Genomic DNA, 19,691 nt, shown 5'->3' with positions numbered 1-19,691 from the left:
ATGTATGACCCTCCTATGATAATGTGAAACCAACGTCATAATCATTTAAACCGCTCTTATAAATGATTGATTGCCAGAGTCAAAACAAACATTTACATTTGCTTTTGTGTAATGTTTTCCCCATTATTGTGATGTATTTTATGAATTCAAGGATAATAATTGAAAACGTAAAGAAATTAAAAGATTTCATAAAAGAAAATACAAATAATTGGAATAAAAAAATCAAATTTTAAAGGGTGCTCTAAGGTTAAAGGTCACCTATCATGCTATTTGTAGGCAATAGCATGATGGATTATCAAGGATTATTTCTGAAACAGTATGGAGCTCAAAGGCTTTCTCTCTTGCCGGTTATACCACAAGGTGAGTTCCTTTTTATTTCCTGCTTCTTCACACACATGCTCTCCAGTACAGGTTAGCTCTGAGTGTTAGCCATGCTAATGTAAACACCGACCATATTACGTCCAAAACAGTCGGGCATTGTTTCTGATAGCAACGTTTCTGATAGGGCCGTGGGTCCACATTTCAGATATTACGTCATATCGGACGCAAATCTGGATCAGCTCCGTTGTAGCCCCGTTTTTAGATATTTGGGTACGGAGGAAAAGAGAGAGGGTTTTATTTTCTGATGCTGCGTGAGTTCCCCGACACACCGGGGGCACATAGTTATGTATAAAAGACATCAAAAAGTGCATTTTGCATGATAGGTCCCCTTTAAGGAAAAAACAATACAATGATCTATGCAAGACCAAAACACAACATTTTAAGATAGTAAAATAAAAATATAAAAATAGGAATAACAATATATATTTTTAAACTGAAATAAAAAAAATAATAATAATAATAATAATAATAATAATAATAATAGAAAATAAGGAAAAATAAAATAAATAGGCTTGTATGATGGCGAGCATAAATATGCAGACAAATGCATATTTACACTCATGTATACATACATTAATATACAGTTTATACACAGATATACATCACTACATAGACATACACAGACAAATTGGGGCTGCATCCTTTAAAACTGTGTTATTGTGATAATGTTATAGAACAAAGTGTTTTATGTGTTTCCCATGACCTCATGTACATATGTTGTCAGTTATAGAGGAAGGTTTTAGTGAAGTTATATTAGTTTTTAAGCCGTTAATAAAAACCCCACCCTTTGACCTCAGGGCTGCTGGAGGAGCGGGCGCTGCTGCTGGGTCGCATGGGGAAACACGAGCAGGCGCTCTTCATCTACGTGCACATCCTGAAAGACACACACATGGCTGAAGAGTGAGTCCTCCTGCGCACACACACACACACACACATACACACATACACACATACACACACAAACACACACACAGACAGACATACATACACAAACACACACACACACACAGACACACACATGGCTGAAGAGTGAGTCCTCCTGCGCACACACATACACACACATACACACAAAAACACACACACACACACACAGACATACATACACACACAAAAACACACACACACACAGACATACATACACACACACACACAGACAGACACAGACAGACACACACATGGCTGAAGAGTGAGTCGTCATACACACACACACAGACACACACAGACAGACACTGACAGACAGACAGACACACACATGGCTGAAGAGTGAGTCCTCCTGCATACACACACACACACACACACACACACACAGACACAGAGACACAGACACACACACAGACAGATACACACACACACACACAGACACACAGACAGACAGACACACACGGCTGAAGAGTGAGTCCTCCTGCACACACACAGACACAGACACATACACACACACACACACACACACATGGCTGAAGAGTGAGTCCTCCTGCACACACACACACACAGACAGACACAGACACACACACACACACACACAGACATACATACACATGGCTGAAGAGTGAGTCCTCCTGCACACACACAGACACAGACACACACACACACACACACACACACATGGCTGAAGAGTGAGTCCTCCTGCACACACACACTCACACTCACACTCACACTCACAGACACTCACACACACATACACACACACACACACACTCACACACACACACACACACACACACTCTCTCTCACACTCACTCCAACAGACAAACACACCATCCTGCAGATGAACAGGAAGGGAGTTCACAACAAACAGCAGCCAAATGTTTGTCCAGTGGCTCATTTTATATTTAATATTGATGTGTGGTGGAAGAGGTAAAAGTAAACGGAGTACCAACACAGGGTGGAAATACTCTGTTACTGTACAAGTACATGTCCTGCATTCAAACTGTAACCTCAGTAAAAGTATTACCATTAAAATAAACCTATTGTTAAAGTTTCAACATTTTATAATAATCAATAGTCTCAAATGTCTGAAGGTTTTTTAGGTACTTTTTCATTTTTTTCTATTAGATTTTACTGCTTTTTTACAGAGAGAAATTCCATTTTAATCTTAGTCATTCTGGATGTAGATTTACTGATGCATTTCCAACAATTCATCTCTTAATGTAATCACTTTATTTCTCAGACATTTCCAAGGTTCATCTTATTTATTTGCTATTTTCTTCTAAATATACTCCAACTCTGGAGTTCTTCTCAGAATATTACAATTCTCCCCTGCTCTGTAACTTTCTCCTTTCCAAACAATGAAATAAAAACAGTTGTAGTAGTTTAATCTCTACCTCTAATAATAATAATAATACGAAGCCTACATGATAAATGATCTGGTGGTAAGATATTGCACTATTTATCTGAATCTGAATCTTCCAAATAAGTACCAGTGGAGTAGAAGTATAGTAGCAGGAAATAGAAATACTCAAGTAAAGTACAGGTACCTCAAAATTATACTTAAGTACCACTGCTAATGATTAGATATAATTTTCTGAATGTTAAACGGTCTGAAACTGTACATTTGTGACAAAGTTTGTCATTTGTTTCTTTGTTTGTAAGGGTGCATTCACACCTAATAGTCCGCTTCTCTGGTGCGCACCAGACGACAGTTTGTTGCATTGTTTCATTTTTCAGAAGGTTCGGTTTGCGTTCACACGGGCAAAACTCAAACGGACTATACATTTTAAACACAAGTCATGTGCTCGGAAATGCTGTTCAACAATTGGTCAGACATTAAAGGTGGGGTAGGTAATTTCAGAGAAACCAGCTCGAGTTCGCTAGAATTTGAAAATACACAGCCGGAAAAAATCTGCCACTTCCTGACAGAGCCCCTCCTCCAACACACACGAACGCGCACATGACCAATGAGGGCACGAGATAAGTTTGTGCACAGATGGAAGGCTGACAGGCAGGTAGGCCATCCAGTTATTTTAGCCAGGCCGGCTAAAATGATTGGTCGTACTTTTTACAGTATTACGGCTTCCACAGATGACATTCTTTTATGGATTTTTTTGTCAAAGCACTTAAGATATTCATTGATATCGGGATGTTAAGAGCATTCCATGGAATATAACAAAAAGTGTATCTCGAGCCGGTTTCTCAAACTTACCTACCCCACCTTTTAAGGGGGTAAAAACGCAAATCCCGGCAATTTCTACCGGAGCCTCCACCATGGAGCATCGGCAGGTTATTTTCATGCTGTTGTTAATCTGGAGAGCATATCAACAGCAACGGCGCATATGATTATATAATCAGACAACGTGCGATACAAAACATTATAACACATATAATGAGAGACGTTCTGCAGTAAGGAGGGGGTTTCACCGGCGGCAGGTGGCTCTGACTTTTATGTATAGTTTTTAGTTTGATAGTTGTTTTTACTTTACACGACACTGTTCAACACATCATTCTGCTTCACTCTTTCACTAAAGAAATGAAGACACCCGCGTTCTTGTGACACGTAAATACTACGCTTCCTATGTTTTGGTGCGGACTGCGTTCACACCAGCAATGAACCGCTCCAGAGTTCGCAAGCAAGCGTTCCGAGACCACCATGTGTTGGCCATGAGGGTTGTGCAATAGTCGCCATTGTCAGTATGTACGTGTGTGTATTGTGTTTGTTCAAACGGTGTATGACTGATGATATGTGTATGTCTCTTAATGTCCACTATGTTTGTATATGTACATGTATGCACTGCAGGACGGAGTCCAGAACAAATTTCCTTACGGGGACAATAAAGTATATCGTATCGTATCGTACCACCTATTTTAGTGGACCAGAGTCCGGTTGTTTAGTTCACTTAAGAGGTCTCGGACTGTGTTCACACCGACCCAAATGAACCACACCAAGCGGCTAAACGCACCAGGGTTCGATTCAACCGGACTATAAACGGCTGGTGTGAATGCGCCCTAAGACAGAAAGATGCTTTGACTTTACGCAGTCATCCTCACTATGTTGTTACAGCGCTGTGAGCTTTATAGAAATAAATATGTTTTCATGTTTCCTCTGTTCTCTGCAGATACTGTCACAGCCACTACAGCAGTTCAGAGGAAGGGAACAAAGATGTAAGGAGCTTTTAATGTTTTGTTCCATTTTGTTCATGTTCCAGATGAGACAATATGTTTCTCTAACCTTCGTTCTCTTGGATTTCATTGTGTTGTTTCATGACCACTTTTCTCATTATGTACACTCGGCTTCTTACGGTTAAGTACCTTCAGAAAGAGCTTCACAAATATAATGGATTATTTATCTTTCCAGATGACAGGCACACAACTCTACAGACAGCCTTATTCGTCATGAATATGAGTTGTTGTCTGATGTTTGTCTGAAAAGTAGCTTGAATTTTCAAGTAAACACCAAAATGAAAGAAGTCAAAATGAGTGAACAAGTGTTTGGTTGGAGGAAAAAATCAATGAATCAATGCTGTTTCTTTGAAGGTCAGAAAGTAATGAAATCCTTAATAGATGCCGGTGTGTAAAGTCCACTTTTAATTTAAAAAAAAGCCCAATAGCCTAATTTCAAGCATTCTTAGCATGAAGACTGGGAAAGAGCTAGACTACCAACATAGCTTCAGTTCAGTTATTAAGATGTTATTTATGTACATATTTTTGAGCTATTTCTCAGACCGTTGCATGGTATATCAATGTCAAATGTTTGTGCGGTTGTGTGTGTATGCATGGATACATATGCTAATTTCATTGCAGCTATTGCTACTTCACTCTTGTTTTAAATCTAACGTTTTTACGTTTAGCTAAAGCATAATTTCCCAAATGTCCAGCTACTTCTGTATTTAAAGTCACCATGTTCTTAGTCAGGTAGGTTCCTGAAACTTTAAGTATATCATTTTGTATTGTTTGATTAGATAAGAAGAATGTATTGTCGTTGAGTACCGAGACAACAAAATGCAGTTTAGAGTCTAGTGCATAAACCTTCAAATGTACAATTTCTATTACAATTATTAATCATTTCTTGTCTGGTTTCTTATCTAAGTTTTTTTCTGCTGTAATGTGGGCAAATGTTATATCTTGTCTTATGCTGTTTCGGTATATTTATCCTGTTTTTCAATTCTGTAAAATCCTTGATAGTTGTTTTTTTAGGTGAATTTTTGTCTTGCATGATTTTATGCTGCTTCATCAGTATTCTCATGACGCATTTCTGGTCAAGTGATATATCAATGACTCTAATATATATATATATGCACTGTTGGTGGGGCCTGTGACCTAAGATTTTCATCGTCATAACTACACTGTAACTATGTACGTATGACTAATAAAAGCCTTGTACCTTGAACTTGATATTTCCTCCCTGCAGGTGTATCTGTCGTTGCTGCGGATGTACCTTTCCCCTCCTGATGTTCACTGCCTGGGGCCGATCAAGATGGAGCTGTCGGAGCCTCAAGCCAACCTGCAGGCGGCGCTACATGTCCTGGAGCTGCACCACAGCAAGCTCAACACCACCAAGGTAAACACACCACAGCTAGCTCAACACCACAGCAAGCTCAACACCACCAAGGTAAAAAACACCACAGCTAGCTCAACACCACCAAGGTAAACACACTACAGCTAGCTCAACTCCACCAAGGTAAACACACCACAGCAAGCTCAACACCACCAAGGTAAAAACACCACAGCAAGCTCAACACCACCAAGGTAAAAACACCACAGCTAGCTCAACTCCACCAAGGTAAAAACAACACAGCTAGCTCAACACTACCAAGGTAAACACACCACAGCAAGCTCAACACCACCAAGGTAAAAACACCACAGCAAGCTCAACACCACCAAGGTAAAAACACCACAGCTAGCTCAACACCACAGCAAGCTCAACACCACCAAGGTACACACACCACAGCAAGCTCAACACCACCAAGGTAAAAACACCACAGCTAGCTCATCACCACAGCAAGCTCAACACTACCAAGGTAAAAACAACACAGCTAGCTCAACACCACCAAGGTAAACACACCACAGCTAGCTCAACACTACCAAGGTAAAAACACCACAGCTAGCTCAACACCACCAAGGTAAAAACAACACAGCTAGCTCAACACTACCAAGGTAAAAACACCATAGCAAGCTCAACACCACCAAGGTACACACACCACAGCTAGCTCAACACCACCAAGGTAAACACACCACAGCAAGCTCAACACCACCAAGGTACACACACCACAGCTAGCTCAACACCACCAAGGTAAAAACACCACAGCTAGCTCAACACCACCAAGGTAAAAACACCACAGCTAGCTCAACACCACCAAGGTAAAAATACCACAGCTAGCTCAACACCACCAAGGTAAAAACACCACAGCTAGCTCAACACCACCAAGGTACACACACCACAGCTAGCTCAACACCACCAAGGTAAAAACACCACAGCTAGCTCAACACCACCAAGGTACACACACCACAGCTAGCTCATCACCACCAAGGTACACACACTACAGCTAGCTCAACACCACCAAGGTACACACACCACAGCTAGCTCAACACCACCAAGGTAAAAACACCACAGCTAGCTCAACACCTCCAAGGTAAAAACACCACAGCTAGCTCAACACCACCAAGGTACACACACCACAGCTAGCTCAACACCACCAAGGTAAAAACACCACAGCTAGCTCAACACCACCAAGGTACACACACCACAGCTAGCTCATCACCACCAAGGTACACACACTACAGCTAGCTCAACACCACCAAGGTACACACACCACAGCTAGCTCAACACCACCAAGGTAAAAACACCACAGCTAGCTCAACACCACCAAGGTAAAAACACCACAGCAAGCTCATCACCACCAAGGTAAACACACTACAGCTAGCTCAACACCACCAAGGTAAAAACACCACAACAAGCTCAACTCCACCAAGGTGCACACACCACAGCAAACTCAACACTGTAGACAGAACAGAAGGTGTTCAGCAGATTTATACCCGATACACTTTCCCTATAGCTGGAGGAAAACTCCTTGGTTGTGACTGATGTTTGGCCCAGATGATGTGTTAATGTGAGAAGTTAACAGATCCAGTCTTAAACCCCCTGAACTTCTCAGTGACTCATTGTTGCCGTTTTAATTGCAAATATGTTTTGATATTTAGGAATTCAAATCTGGATAATTAGGCGCTGTGTCCACAAAACATGTTTATCACCACTCAATTAGACAATGTACAATTCGGTGGTTGTTATGATGCAGACGGGGACAAAATGTAGCTTCACGTCCATTTTCTACCGTCACATTACTGTCTCTTTTCTGAAAAGATGTGGTGCATTCAGAAGAAAATAAGCTACTTTGAGGCAGCTCCATTGGGAACAATTTAAATAAGAGGTATTATAACGTAAGCTAGCATACTCCTGTTGATGGGGATTAAAACTGACGGCTCTTATCTCACCTCCAGTTCTCGCTGAAGACCAGTGTTCACATCCAGAATCCTTCTTTGTTTTATTCCTGCAGAGCTTTACTGCAGCTCGTTGTTGCACCACGTCAGTCTTTATTTTTGCTTACATGTGCTTCTCCGTACGATCCCCCTGTGGAGCGATAACCTAATAATATCCTGTGTGATGCGCCATTATTTTCATATCTTGCAAAGTGTGCATGTTTCAGATTAGAGACGAGATAATCCTTGCAGTTGCAACCAGATTTTAAATACGGTAAGGATTTCTAAACTCCTGCAGTGCGAGCCTGGCTTTAACAACAACAGTGTAACATATGTTCAGTGCATAAAAACAGCATCAACTGTGACAGGAAGTTATCACAGAAAAGCACTTAAACTGTTGTGAAGCTGCCAACGTTTTTCTGACACAAGCACAAAAGTTGTCGCACTTGTTGAACTCCATCTGGTTCTCAAGCCTGCTCTTAATACACAAAGCATTCATTAGTTTCTAACTCAACCCAGGGATTTGTTATTATAACTTGATTTGTCAATTCAGAAAAAACATGAAAGTGGGACAGATAAGAGAGGGCTCAATTAAAAGAGATGAGATGGAACAACATGATTAATAATGACAGGAACTCACACAAAATGAGTCATTTAGCGTGAAATTAAAGCAGTGAATGAACTGAACAGAAAGATTTAATTTAGTTTGGTATTTACAGCGAGACTACAGGGGTTTGCAGTCGAGCTGCTGCTTTCTGATAGAACAAGGGAGCAGATCTCCCCCGAGAGACACGTGAAAATCTTTTATAAAATTGTTTTCTTATACTTTCAAATACCTGAAAAACAGAAGAGAGACAATTTGCATAAAAAGCTGTTATGTACAAAACCGGCTCAAGACCTATTTTTCTTGTTGAGCCTGTTCTCTAGTAAAGAAGACTTCCCTTAAAGGGGTCATTTGCATTATTTGAAGTCGGGTTATATGAGGTGCTAATCCATATTCATGAGGCGTTGAACGTCTCTCGGCTCTTTCCCTCGAGGGAATCACATCCTGAAGTTTCCTTCCATTTCTCTGGAAGTGAACTTGGGGACATCGACCCTTAACCAGTGAAGACCATTTGAAACCTTAAGTGTAACTACATGTCCAAAGCAAATTTAAAGAGGAACGCATCCTCTCCAAAGCTTTATCAGGAAACTGTGACTCCGAATATTCCTTTTACTGATTCCTTCACAAAATCAAGGTTGAAAAATATGCGATTTTATACGTTTTTGGGACGTTTTAACAGAATAATGATCCGGCTGCAGCGACCTGTAGCTTCAGGATGTTTGTTCGGGTACAGATTTGTCTGTTTGGGACCTTTTTAATGGGAATTCCTCTTCATGGACTCCTATTGTGGTGAAGAGCAGTTGAACATGGTGGAGGAGGAAGAGGAGGAGGAAGAGGGGCTTCTCATTAGCAGACAGACAAACACTGTGGTGGGTCTGGGAAGCTCTCTTCTTCTGCAACGTTGGTTTGTTTAAAAGAAACAACTATTCTTTTTTTTTTTAACCTCTCCCTCAGCACAAACACAATTCCTAAAGTATGGAAGTCAGCGTATGTCCCGCCACTACTAAAAGGAGGGGAGGCAACTGTTTTAAATAACTATAGGCCAATCTCTAAATTGTCAGTTCCGGCTAAGGTTCTTGAACGCCTAGTGAGTGAACAAGTAAAGGAGTTTTTATGTAACAATGACATCCTGTCTAAACATCAGTCAGGTTTCAGAAAGCAACATAGCACCATCACTGCCACAATGAAAGTGGTGAATGACATTACAAGTATTTTAGATAAAAAGCAGAGTTGTGCAGCTCTATTTATTGACCTTTCCAAAGCGTTTGACACCGTCGATCATCGCATCTTAAAGCAGAGGCTACTCAGTATTGGCATATCCAGCCATACAGTGGGGTGGTTTGTGAACTACCTCTCTGAAAGGTCCCAATGGGTTCACTTTGATGGGCTGTCTTCTGAGTGGTTGAACATTGCTAATGGTGTTCCTCAAGGTTCTGTTTTAGGTCCACTTTTATTCTCCATCTACATCAATAGTTTAGGTGAAAATGTGGATGAAGCTACTTTGCATTTTTATGCGGATGACACTGTGATGTACTGTGCAGGTCCCTCCATTAAGGAGGCGGTTGTTAAATTACGGGCTGTTTTTAACATTATTCAGACTCAGCTCGCTGAGCTTAAGCTTCTTTTAAATGTTGAGAAAACCAAGGTAATGCTCTTTTCTAAAGCTAAAAAGACTCCAGAGACTGCTTTGGATATTGTTACTATGCAAGGACAAGTACTCGAAGTGGTTACCTGTTATAAATACCTTGGTATCTGGCTTGATGATTGTCTTACTTTTAAACTTCAGGTCATTAATCTGCTTAAAAAGCTGAGGGTTAGACTAGGTTTCTTTTTCAGAAACAAGTCCTGTTTCTCTTTTGAAGCCAGCAAAAGGCTAGTCACTGTGACCTTTTTAGCTGTGCTGGACTATGGTGATTTGATATATATGAATGCATTGCCTGGAAAGGTTAGATGCCGCCTATCACAGTGCTCTGAGATTTGTTACAAACTGTAAAGTACCCACTCATCACTGTACCCTGTATGCCAAGGCAGGTCTGCCTTCACTTACTGTACGGAGGCTCAGTCACTGGTACATGTTTATCTATAAAGCCATGTTGGGTAAATTCCCAACTTATATCTGCTCTTTGATCTCACAGAGAGTGGCAAGTAGCTATTGCCTGAGATCCCAGGATATGTTTTTATTACATGTGCCAAGTGTTAGGACTGTTTTAGGTACTAAAGCTTTTATGTGCGCTGCTCCTCTAGCTTGGAACACCATGCAAAACATTTTGAAACTGAGCATTTTGATTCCCTTGCATCATTTTAAAGCGCGGCTGGATGAAATGTTATTAGATACCTGTCATTGTGAATAGGTTGCTAATTTATACCCCTGTAATTATGTTGTGATGTCCTTTTTGTTTTCTGTTGTTTTTATGTGTAACCAATGTACCGCAGGTCTCCCTTGAAAAAGAGATCGTTGATCTCAATGGGATTTTTTAACCTGGTTAAATAAAGGCTACAAACAAACAAGACGCAAAAAAAATTCACCTGTGCTACGGGCTGTCTGTAAAGACACAGGCCAATCCTCAACTCAAATTAAGGCCGTTACGAATGACTGCAGCCCAATAACCATAAGACGGTATCTGCGAGAGAAGGGCTTAAAGAACAAAACATTTATTCGAGGAAAAAAACGTGCCCGTCTGGACTTTGCAAGGGACATACATGGGACATTGAAAGGGGACTATATATTATTGAATTACAAGATTAGATATACTTTATTTGATCTAAAATATTGATGTGTTCAAATGCTCTTCTAAACAAAACTGAAAGTCCATGAAAGTTGTCTTCCTGTTTTTGTGAATGAAGCGCCATCTCCTGGTTAAATCCTGAAATTGAAAATCTGGCAACGCCCTCTTGGAAAATAGTGGGAGGGCTTAACATTCCCAGATACTGGTCTTTGGCAGGTCTTAGGCAGGTAGCTGGCAGGTAGCTGGCAGGTAGCTGGCAGGAAGCAGGCAGGTAGCAGTAAGCTGGAGTCTGAAAATAGCTGCTCTATCTGTAGGCCTTATATAGACTAAATTATAACTACATTACTTGAGAACATTTGACATTTGAATATCATCTTAAATTAAATCTTTAGACAAATGAAAGATACAAAATTGACCGACACACACAAAAAGCTTCCTGTTGGAAGTTTTCCCAGGAGTTTTGTACAGTCGGGTCTGAGTGTGGGAGTGCGGCTCGAGGAAATGAAAGCAGAGAGACATTAAAGTCAATGAGGGAGAAAGAGAGGCAGAGAGAGAGAGAGACAACAGAGAGAGCTTCTGAACAAAACACCAATAAAACCACTGAGAGACTCTTATTCTGAAAGGCCTGCGAGTTGAATACAGATCAGCGATGCCTTTCTCACACACTGACACACACACACATACCATGTATACATCACTTCAGGGGACATTACATTGACTTACATTGACTTACATGCATTTCCTGGAGACTTATCCTAACCTTAACCATAACCAACACATGCCTAACCCTAACCCTAACCAAGTCTTCACCCTAAAATTAATGATCCCCCTCATGGGGACCTCCATTATGTCCCCATAAGGGAGACGAGTCCCCACACGTGACTGTGTAAACAGATTTAGGTCCCCACAAGGATAGTAATGCTAGGCCACACACACACACTGACACACACACACACACACACTAAGGCCCAGGCTCCACGGGAACGCATACGGCAAAACGCATAGGATTAACACAAACGCCAAAAAGCTTCCGTCCCCACGCAATATACACCGGATTGTGTCAAGCTACACGAGACGGCTCCGTTTACATCCAACCGCTGGAAAAGCTGCAGTACATATGCCGAGCCTGTACGTGGCGCTGTAACTTCCTCCACAAAAGCAGCAACTTCCTCCACAAAAGCAGCGAAGAAGAATGGTTGTCATGGCTGCACTTCTGTTTATTCTCCGCGGTGGGGGCCGACGGAACCGGGCAGAGTTTTTCGCCGGTCAACGTGTGTTAAAGTTTAAATCTTCATGCTTCCTCATGCAGCAGCTGATCCAGTAAGTAAACCCGACAGTAAAAATAAACATATTTATAACTAGTTTAGGTAGTTTGAGAGGTAATTAAAATAGCTAAGGGTGGTGATCTGACTTGAAGTGTGTGTTTTGCTCCCGCTGCATCACAGCTGCGTGTCTCCGTCCAGTCAGATTAGACTTCACTCGCGTTTATGTCCATATCGAGATAAAGATAAATAATCTGAATTCAGTGTGCAGTGTACTTTTGCGGGGGTGAGCAGCAGAGGTGGGGAGAGGCGGGGCTATTGCGTCGTCATTATCAGAAACGGATGACCGTATAGGCGACCACACGGCCCCGTTGGACCCCCCAGAGCGCTCCGTTCCCAGATCTATCCACCTTTGGACCCGTTGTCGTTTGCAGGGTCCGTTTCTACGGTTCCGTTACGGCGTCGTGTAGCTTAAAGGGCTATACGCAAGAGAAATATGCGGATACAACCCGTTTTCGTTCCCATGGAGCCTAGGCCTAACAGGGAGGGAGTTCAAAACAAACAGCAGCCAAATGTTTGTCGTGTGGCTAATTTAAATATTGATCTGTGGTGGAAGAAGTAAAAGTAAACAGAGTAACAATACAGTATGGAAATACTCTGTAAATATCCTGCATTCAAAATGTAACCTCAGTAAAAGTGTTATTATCAACATGTACCTAAAGTTAAAGCTTCAAATTCCATAATAATAAGTGAGTTAATAAAAGGACGCTGGATTTACTGCTAAAACTCCCAATAATTTATCTCTAAATGTAATCACTTTATTTCTCAGATCCATCCAAGTTTCTTCTTATTTATTTGCTATTTTCTGCTAAATGTACTCCAACTCTACTCTGGAGTCTTTCTCAGAATGCAATCCTAATCCCACATTCAGGCCCAATCCCAAACCACCCCCTACACCCTACCCCTACACACTACCCCTCCGTTTGCGCGTTCGCGCGGAGGGTCCGCCTCATTAAGTGCTGTTCCAAACCAACGAGTGTGGAGCAGTGTGGAGGGGGAGTGGGCTATCAAGCGCTCAAACAGCGAGTCTGCATCGGTGCTGACTTGAGACCGGTCTCTACCTGACCGGACTCAACGCTGTGTGTCCGTCAGGAAACACGCTGTTAACAAGTAGTTCTAGCAAACATCCACTGATAAATTGCGATGTTAACAACCTCATGATAACCTCATATATTTGTAACTTAGGATCATACCTGTGTTTAGTCTAGAAAAAGGTAAATGTGTGCATTTTATTATAAAGTTGTGTATATTTACAGACTGTTGCAAAAACTAAGAAGCTTATAAACATCAGGTTTAAAACTAAAAGAGCTTTACAAAAAAGTAACACAATTAAAGATGTTTGGAGTTTTATTTTAGTTATTCATTTTTATTTTTTGTCAAAGAGATGCTGATTTGAAACCGTTGTTACATACAGTTACGGCATTTCCTGTTTCTGCCGGAGAGAGGGGAGTTTGTCCCAAAGCTTGCCGCTGTATTTACTCCCTCCATCTGACAGGAGGGAGCCTCGTTGAGCTGCGAGTGTCACTCCATGGAGTTCACTCCGTCACGGAGGGGTAGGGCGTGGTTTGGGATTGGGCCTTTGTCTACCCACTATATTAGTTTCATAAACTAACTTGTTTATTCTGATGGAAGGATTCTGATAACTACCACCTAAATCAAATTCGTTTTCACATCCTGTCAATGTTGTTCTTGTATTTTATACCTTTCTTATTCTCTCTTGTTCTAATGTCTAGTCTCTTGGCTTCTTCATCACCGTTATTAAATGTATTAAAGTATGATTTTAGAATGTGTTTCTTTTGCACTATGTCTTAATGCTTTTGCAGCCATAAGACATCACATTTGCCATAAAAATAAACTTGCCTTGCACAACGATAGATATTATTCTCCTGCACCAAATGCATGACTGAAATGCATTGTGGGTAATGTAAACCCCCAGATTGACCATGATTGGTGACCGCTCTCCCAGCTCTTTAAAGTCCCTGCTAATACTGAAACTCCTAAAGTCTGCTCAACACTCTCTGACAAACCAATACTTGTTGCTTTCCTCCCAGGCCATCAACCTGCTCCCGGCTAACACTCAGATCAGAGAGATCCGCGTGTTCCTGGAGAGCGTCCTGGAGGAGAAGGCTCAGAGGAAACGCTGCAACCAGGTCCTGAAGAGCCTGCTGCAGGCAGAGTTCCTCCGGGTGAGACTCTGGAACATTTACAGCTCACTCTTTTCCATAAAAACAATATATTAAGCTGTTTTTTTTTTTACTCCTCTGTCTCGATGTTGCAGGTGCAGGAGGAGAGGATCTTCCACCAGCAGGCGAAGTGTGTCATCACCGAGGAGAAGACCTGCCGAGTCTGCAAGAAGAAGATTGGAAACAGGTAACAAATTATTATCCTTTATTCCTTTTTCTACCATTCTTTATGAATAACAGTATAGATGAGAGTAACACCTACGTCACTTCCGGGCGAAAATGACGGCCCCGCCCACTTTTGGGGGAAAACAAAGCTGTCATTTGAACGGCGGTCGATACCAATTCTGAAGTTTTTGCCAATCCGATCAGAAATTAAGAAAACCGTGGATTTTTGGATCTTCAAAGAGCCCGATTACGATGGCCGGTCAGGCAAACAATCACATTAAATCATTGGAAATCGACGATCAGGCTCGATATATGGTTAAATTAAAATCAGTAGGCGAGGCCGTAATTTCGCCAGCTGTTACTCTCATGAGCGAGGCGGAAAATAATAGTTGTATCATGCCAACAAGCTGCTGGGTCGTTTATTGCACCTCAAACATTAAAACAAATCCAGAGTTCAGTGTTTCTGTACTTCCTCTAAGAACAAAGGACAGTAACAGAAGAGCTCTGTGGCTTCAGGCTCGATCGCCATTCAAATGACAGCGTTGTTTTCCCCCAAAAGTGGGCGGAGCCGTCATTTTTGCCCGGAAGTGACGCATGTGTTACTCATGTATGCACTCTAACTATTTAATTCTTAAAAAGCATTCATTTATCAATTTTTGTATTATATATTTGTTTTTCCTAATCCTTATTTTTTCACTTTTATTAAAATGTATCATTATTCAACCTTGTCTTAAGAAGGTGGAGACAAAATAAATAAACTGGAATTCATAAAATAATAATATGTACACAAATACATTTAAATGACTTTTAATGATGTTTGATTTGGGATAAATGTACTTACTGTGACATTAAGCCTAAAGACAGCAGATGGATATTAGCTATTAGCTATTAGCTCAAATCTGGAATAAATCATCTCTTTTCTGAGATTAATGCAATTAAACCGTACACCCCAGCACGTGCACCCCGCTCTGCATCAGCCAAACGGCTCGCTGCACCCGCACTGCGAGGGGGACCCAAGTTCCCATCAGCAAAAACATGTGGGTTTGCTCTCCTGGCTCCAACATGGTGGAATGAGCTCCCCATTGACATCAGGACAGCAGAAAGCTTACACATCTTCCAGAGCAGACTGAAAACTCATCTCTTTCGACTCCACTTCGAGCGATAGAATTACTAACAAAGCACTTATATACTAACTAAGGACTGGCTTATCTAAAGCCTGTTGAGTAGCACTTGAAATGTTTTGGCTCTATGAAACCTGATGTACTTGTATGTACTTTAGGGATGGGTATCGTTAAGGTTTTAATGGTGCTACTAGTTTTATTGATAACGCTTATCGATCCGGTCCTTTAACGGTACTCTTATCGGTTCTTTTGAAGAAAAAAAAAGGTAAATTAACTAAACAAAAAAAATTCAATAAATAATATTTCACATCAAAAGAAACAACAATGTTTTAACAAATCGTATTAAATAATCTGATGACAGAACTGTAAACAGAATAGCTGAAACTTTAACAAAATAAATAACTAATTTACCTCTAATCATTAACCCATGTTTGTATCATTGAGTTAGCTCCGTGTGTTGCTGCTAGCATACATAACACCTGACGTGGAAACGTTACTCGTGGACGGGGCTACAGAGCTGCTAGAAAGACAGTCGAACCCGTTGCATTTCTCCGTCTGGATGTGGAGCACTTTTGCTAAATGTTTAGACAAATTGCTCGTGTTACCGCCCTGACATGCTAAACTCTTATTGCACTTTTGGCAACGAGCGAGACGGGTAAAGTTTAACCACACCTCGGAGCGCGTTCTCTCCGCCGTGTGTGTGTGTGTGTGTGTGTGTGTGTGTGTGTGTGTGTGTTGCTGCATGTAGCAGCTGCGTGTGTGTAAACGGCCCCGCCCCCTCACACACAGACGGGGGAGAGAGATCTCTCGGAGCTTAACGGTACCACGGTCTTTAATAATTTCTACATACATAATACAAACTTGAAGAAAACAATCATATAAGTAGGGATTACTTATATGATTGTTTTCTTCAAGTTTGTATCTTCTTGGTCGAATGCACTTATTGTAAGTCGCTTTGGATAAAAGCGTCAGCTAAATGCAATGTAATAATGCATGGTCCTTATATCCATATAAAGACATAAATAAATAAGCTTCCAAATACAAAATAGGTTTTTCAACCATTTAATTATATAGTTATTGATGTAGTCTTAGTTTCAGTGAAGTTTCAGCCCTTAAAACCCTTTCAAAATATGAGTTCATGACAAATAACTTATCATTTTACACTCACTGAAGTGTCTTTCCTAGAAGGGTTATCATCAAACCTCATTATGACATTCCTGGTGTAAAATAACAGTATTCTTCATTTAAAATGTCCTCTCTTAATTAAGATTTTTTTATCTGCTGTTCAGCATCAACATGAAGCCCTGTATCTAACTATCTCTTCCTCTCTGCAGTGCGTTTGCCAGGTACCCAAACGGCGTGGTGGTGCATTACTTCTGCTGCAAAGACCGCACCGTGTGTCCCACCGAGCAGTAACACCAACACAACAACTGTTTACTAATAAACAAGCTCCTGTCCTGCTGTGTGGATGTTTTGGAGGAGGTTTCAGGATGCAGCACCTCACAGGAGTGCAGACGTTTCTTTACCCTCAGAGCAAGACCTCCTCCTGGATCACAGGCTCCCTGCATGAAGGAACACGAGGAATGTGCCGGACAATCACAGGCTGACATTTAAAAAGCATGAAACGCCAGAAGAGACTCACTTCTCATCGCTTTTGACGGACGCCGAGAGGAAGACGAGGCTCGTTCTCACCTTGAGATGTTTTATTTGAGTTTTATCTCCTCCTCCTCCTCCTGTGACGCTGTGTGCGCCTCGCTCTGCAGGAGTTCACTTTAAAGGCCTTTCTGTGACTCTGAAGATTGTACTCACATGATGTGTGTTAGCATGTGTCGACACTGACAACGCAGCGTCCGTCTCGCGTTACTGTTTTTAATTGAAATTGCGACTTCTACAACTAACATCTTTCACAGCGATGTTCTAACAGTCATCTTCATCTCTGTCAAGTTTTTTTAAAGTTTTCCTGTGTCTGCTTTATAAGGTGTGTAGCGGTCATACTACTGGAACAACAAAATAATCATTTATCAGAGAAAAACTTAAATATTGTCTGAGATTAAATTAGTAAATAAACAAGATTTTAAAACATATTCTCTGAGACTTTAAAGACATACATGTGTGAGGAACAACTCTAAATTACTCTTGAGTTTAAAAAAGTAAATTCAAGAAAATATTTAGAATACTCTCTGAGATTATAGTCATAAATGTGTCCGAAAAAACCTCTTAAATCCTCAGTTTGTGGATGATTTCTGTCCTTCAACGTCTCTTTAAGGCCTTTTTTTTTAAAGTATTCACATGTGTCTTCTTCACGTACGTATTACTGTTATTGTAGCTATAAGAAATCAAACATGAGGGTCATATTACGGTACAAATATCAATAATTATATCAATAATTCACCAGAAACTTGTTGTGAATTCAAAATGTCTTTAAAATACTCTCTTAGAATATTAAGTCTTAGTTATTGAAGAAAACCTCTGAAACACTCTGAGCTTTGAGAAGTACTTAGTGCAGTAAAACCCTTATAAAAGACTTAAAATGACCACTTTAATATCTAGATTTCCAAATAATTAATAACCTAATAATCCACCATTTGTCTTACTCTGTATTCATTTGTGTGTTACCAAGACATTGAATGTTTATGAAGTTAAACTCCTTTAAAGCGGGGCTATGTAACTTTTGAACAATCAAGTCAATCGAGTAACTGAAAAATCACTATTTAATCAACCGTCACAAAATAAAACAGCATCCATTTTGATAATCAATGAATCCTCTGTCTTTTTATTATCAAAAAAGCCCAAATTCCCGTCTTCCAGCTTCTTCAAAGTTTACATTTTACCGCTTTTTAAAACTTTCACTGACAGTAAATAAAAAATAATTTGGGTTATTGACGGCAAAGTTGACGGGTTTCACATCTCAAATTTGACATTAAATTGAATATATTCGGGTGACTTGATCGCATAAAATCACGAGATCACTTAGTCAAAAATAGTTACAATAATGACGACTTGCAGCGTTGTTAAGAGTAGCACAAGTGTTTCATCGAGGCTTATAATGAATAATAATATTGTGTCACATCTTCTAAAAGTTACATAGTCCCGCTGTAAGACAGTTCTCAAAGTTACGTACAGCACTTTAACGAGACGGGTGTTTTATTTGTTGTCAAATCACACGAGTGTATGAAAAACTAACCTGAAAGGAAAGTGAATCTGTGTTTTAAAGGCAATACAATTATAAAAAGTGTCTCTTTACCGCCTGAACACGAGACGCAGGAGTCCCCCGCTCACGAGTAATTCAGATGAAAGTGTTTTCAGTTGGTTTTCATGAATTAAATGTGTGTTTTAGCCGCTGAATCACGCAAGTTTTCCCCACAAGTTGTAGCATTACCTTCGTCTCCTACTGCTTGAAAACACCCTCCTCCTCCTCCTGTTCTCTTTAAAAGTTTGCACACTTCCTCGCTACGACTGTTCCTGAAATAATCTCATTTGTATTCAGAGGGAGTATTTATCCCGCTGTGTGTATACTGTATAAAGACAGAGTGTCTGTGTGTGTGGTTTTAACCAGAATAAAGAAAGATTTCCACTCATGTTTGTGCACATCTACTCATTTGAGGTAAGGGAAATATTGCACTTTTAGCTTAAAGGTCCCATGTCATGCTTTTCTGGTTCTTACCCGTCCCCTTGTGTGTTATGTAGCTTGTTCTGCATGTAAACGGTCTGCAGAGTCACAAACCCTCAAAGTACACCCTGTAGCGAGTAAAACTCTAACACAGAAAAGACCTGTCTATGCT

General features: G+C 40.7%; 1 protein-coding gene across 2 annotated transcripts in view; it reads left to right on the top strand.

Annotated features, from left to right (window-relative positions):
• Positions 1–19,487, top strand: part of vps39 (VPS39 subunit of HOPS complex) — a 44,420-nt gene extending 24,933 nt beyond the window's left edge. For both annotated transcript variants that reach the window (XM_034144402.1, XM_034144401.1), the window contains exons 19-24: positions 1,179–1,281; positions 4,431–4,476; positions 5,723–5,872; positions 14,492–14,626; positions 14,719–14,810; positions 17,244–19,487. In XM_034144402.1, coding sequence (XP_034000293.1) covers positions 1,179–1,281; positions 4,431–4,476; positions 5,723–5,872; positions 14,492–14,626; positions 14,719–14,810; positions 17,244–17,325 — 608 coding nt within the window. In that variant the 3' untranslated portion in view covers positions 17,326–19,487. The remainder of the gene's footprint in view (positions 1–1,178; positions 1,282–4,430; positions 4,477–5,722; positions 5,873–14,491; positions 14,627–14,718; positions 14,811–17,243) is intronic.
• Positions 19,488–19,691: the final 204 nt, after the last annotated feature.

The sequence above is a fragment of the Trematomus bernacchii genome, unplaced genomic scaffold, assembly GCF_902827165.1.
Source record: "Trematomus bernacchii unplaced genomic scaffold, fTreBer1.1, whole genome shotgun sequence".
In the NCBI taxonomy this organism is placed as follows: Eukaryota; Metazoa; Chordata; class Actinopteri; order Perciformes; family Nototheniidae; genus Trematomus; species Trematomus bernacchii.
Note: the sequence above shows the minus strand (reverse complement) of the source record. Positions and strands in the feature narration are given on the sequence as shown.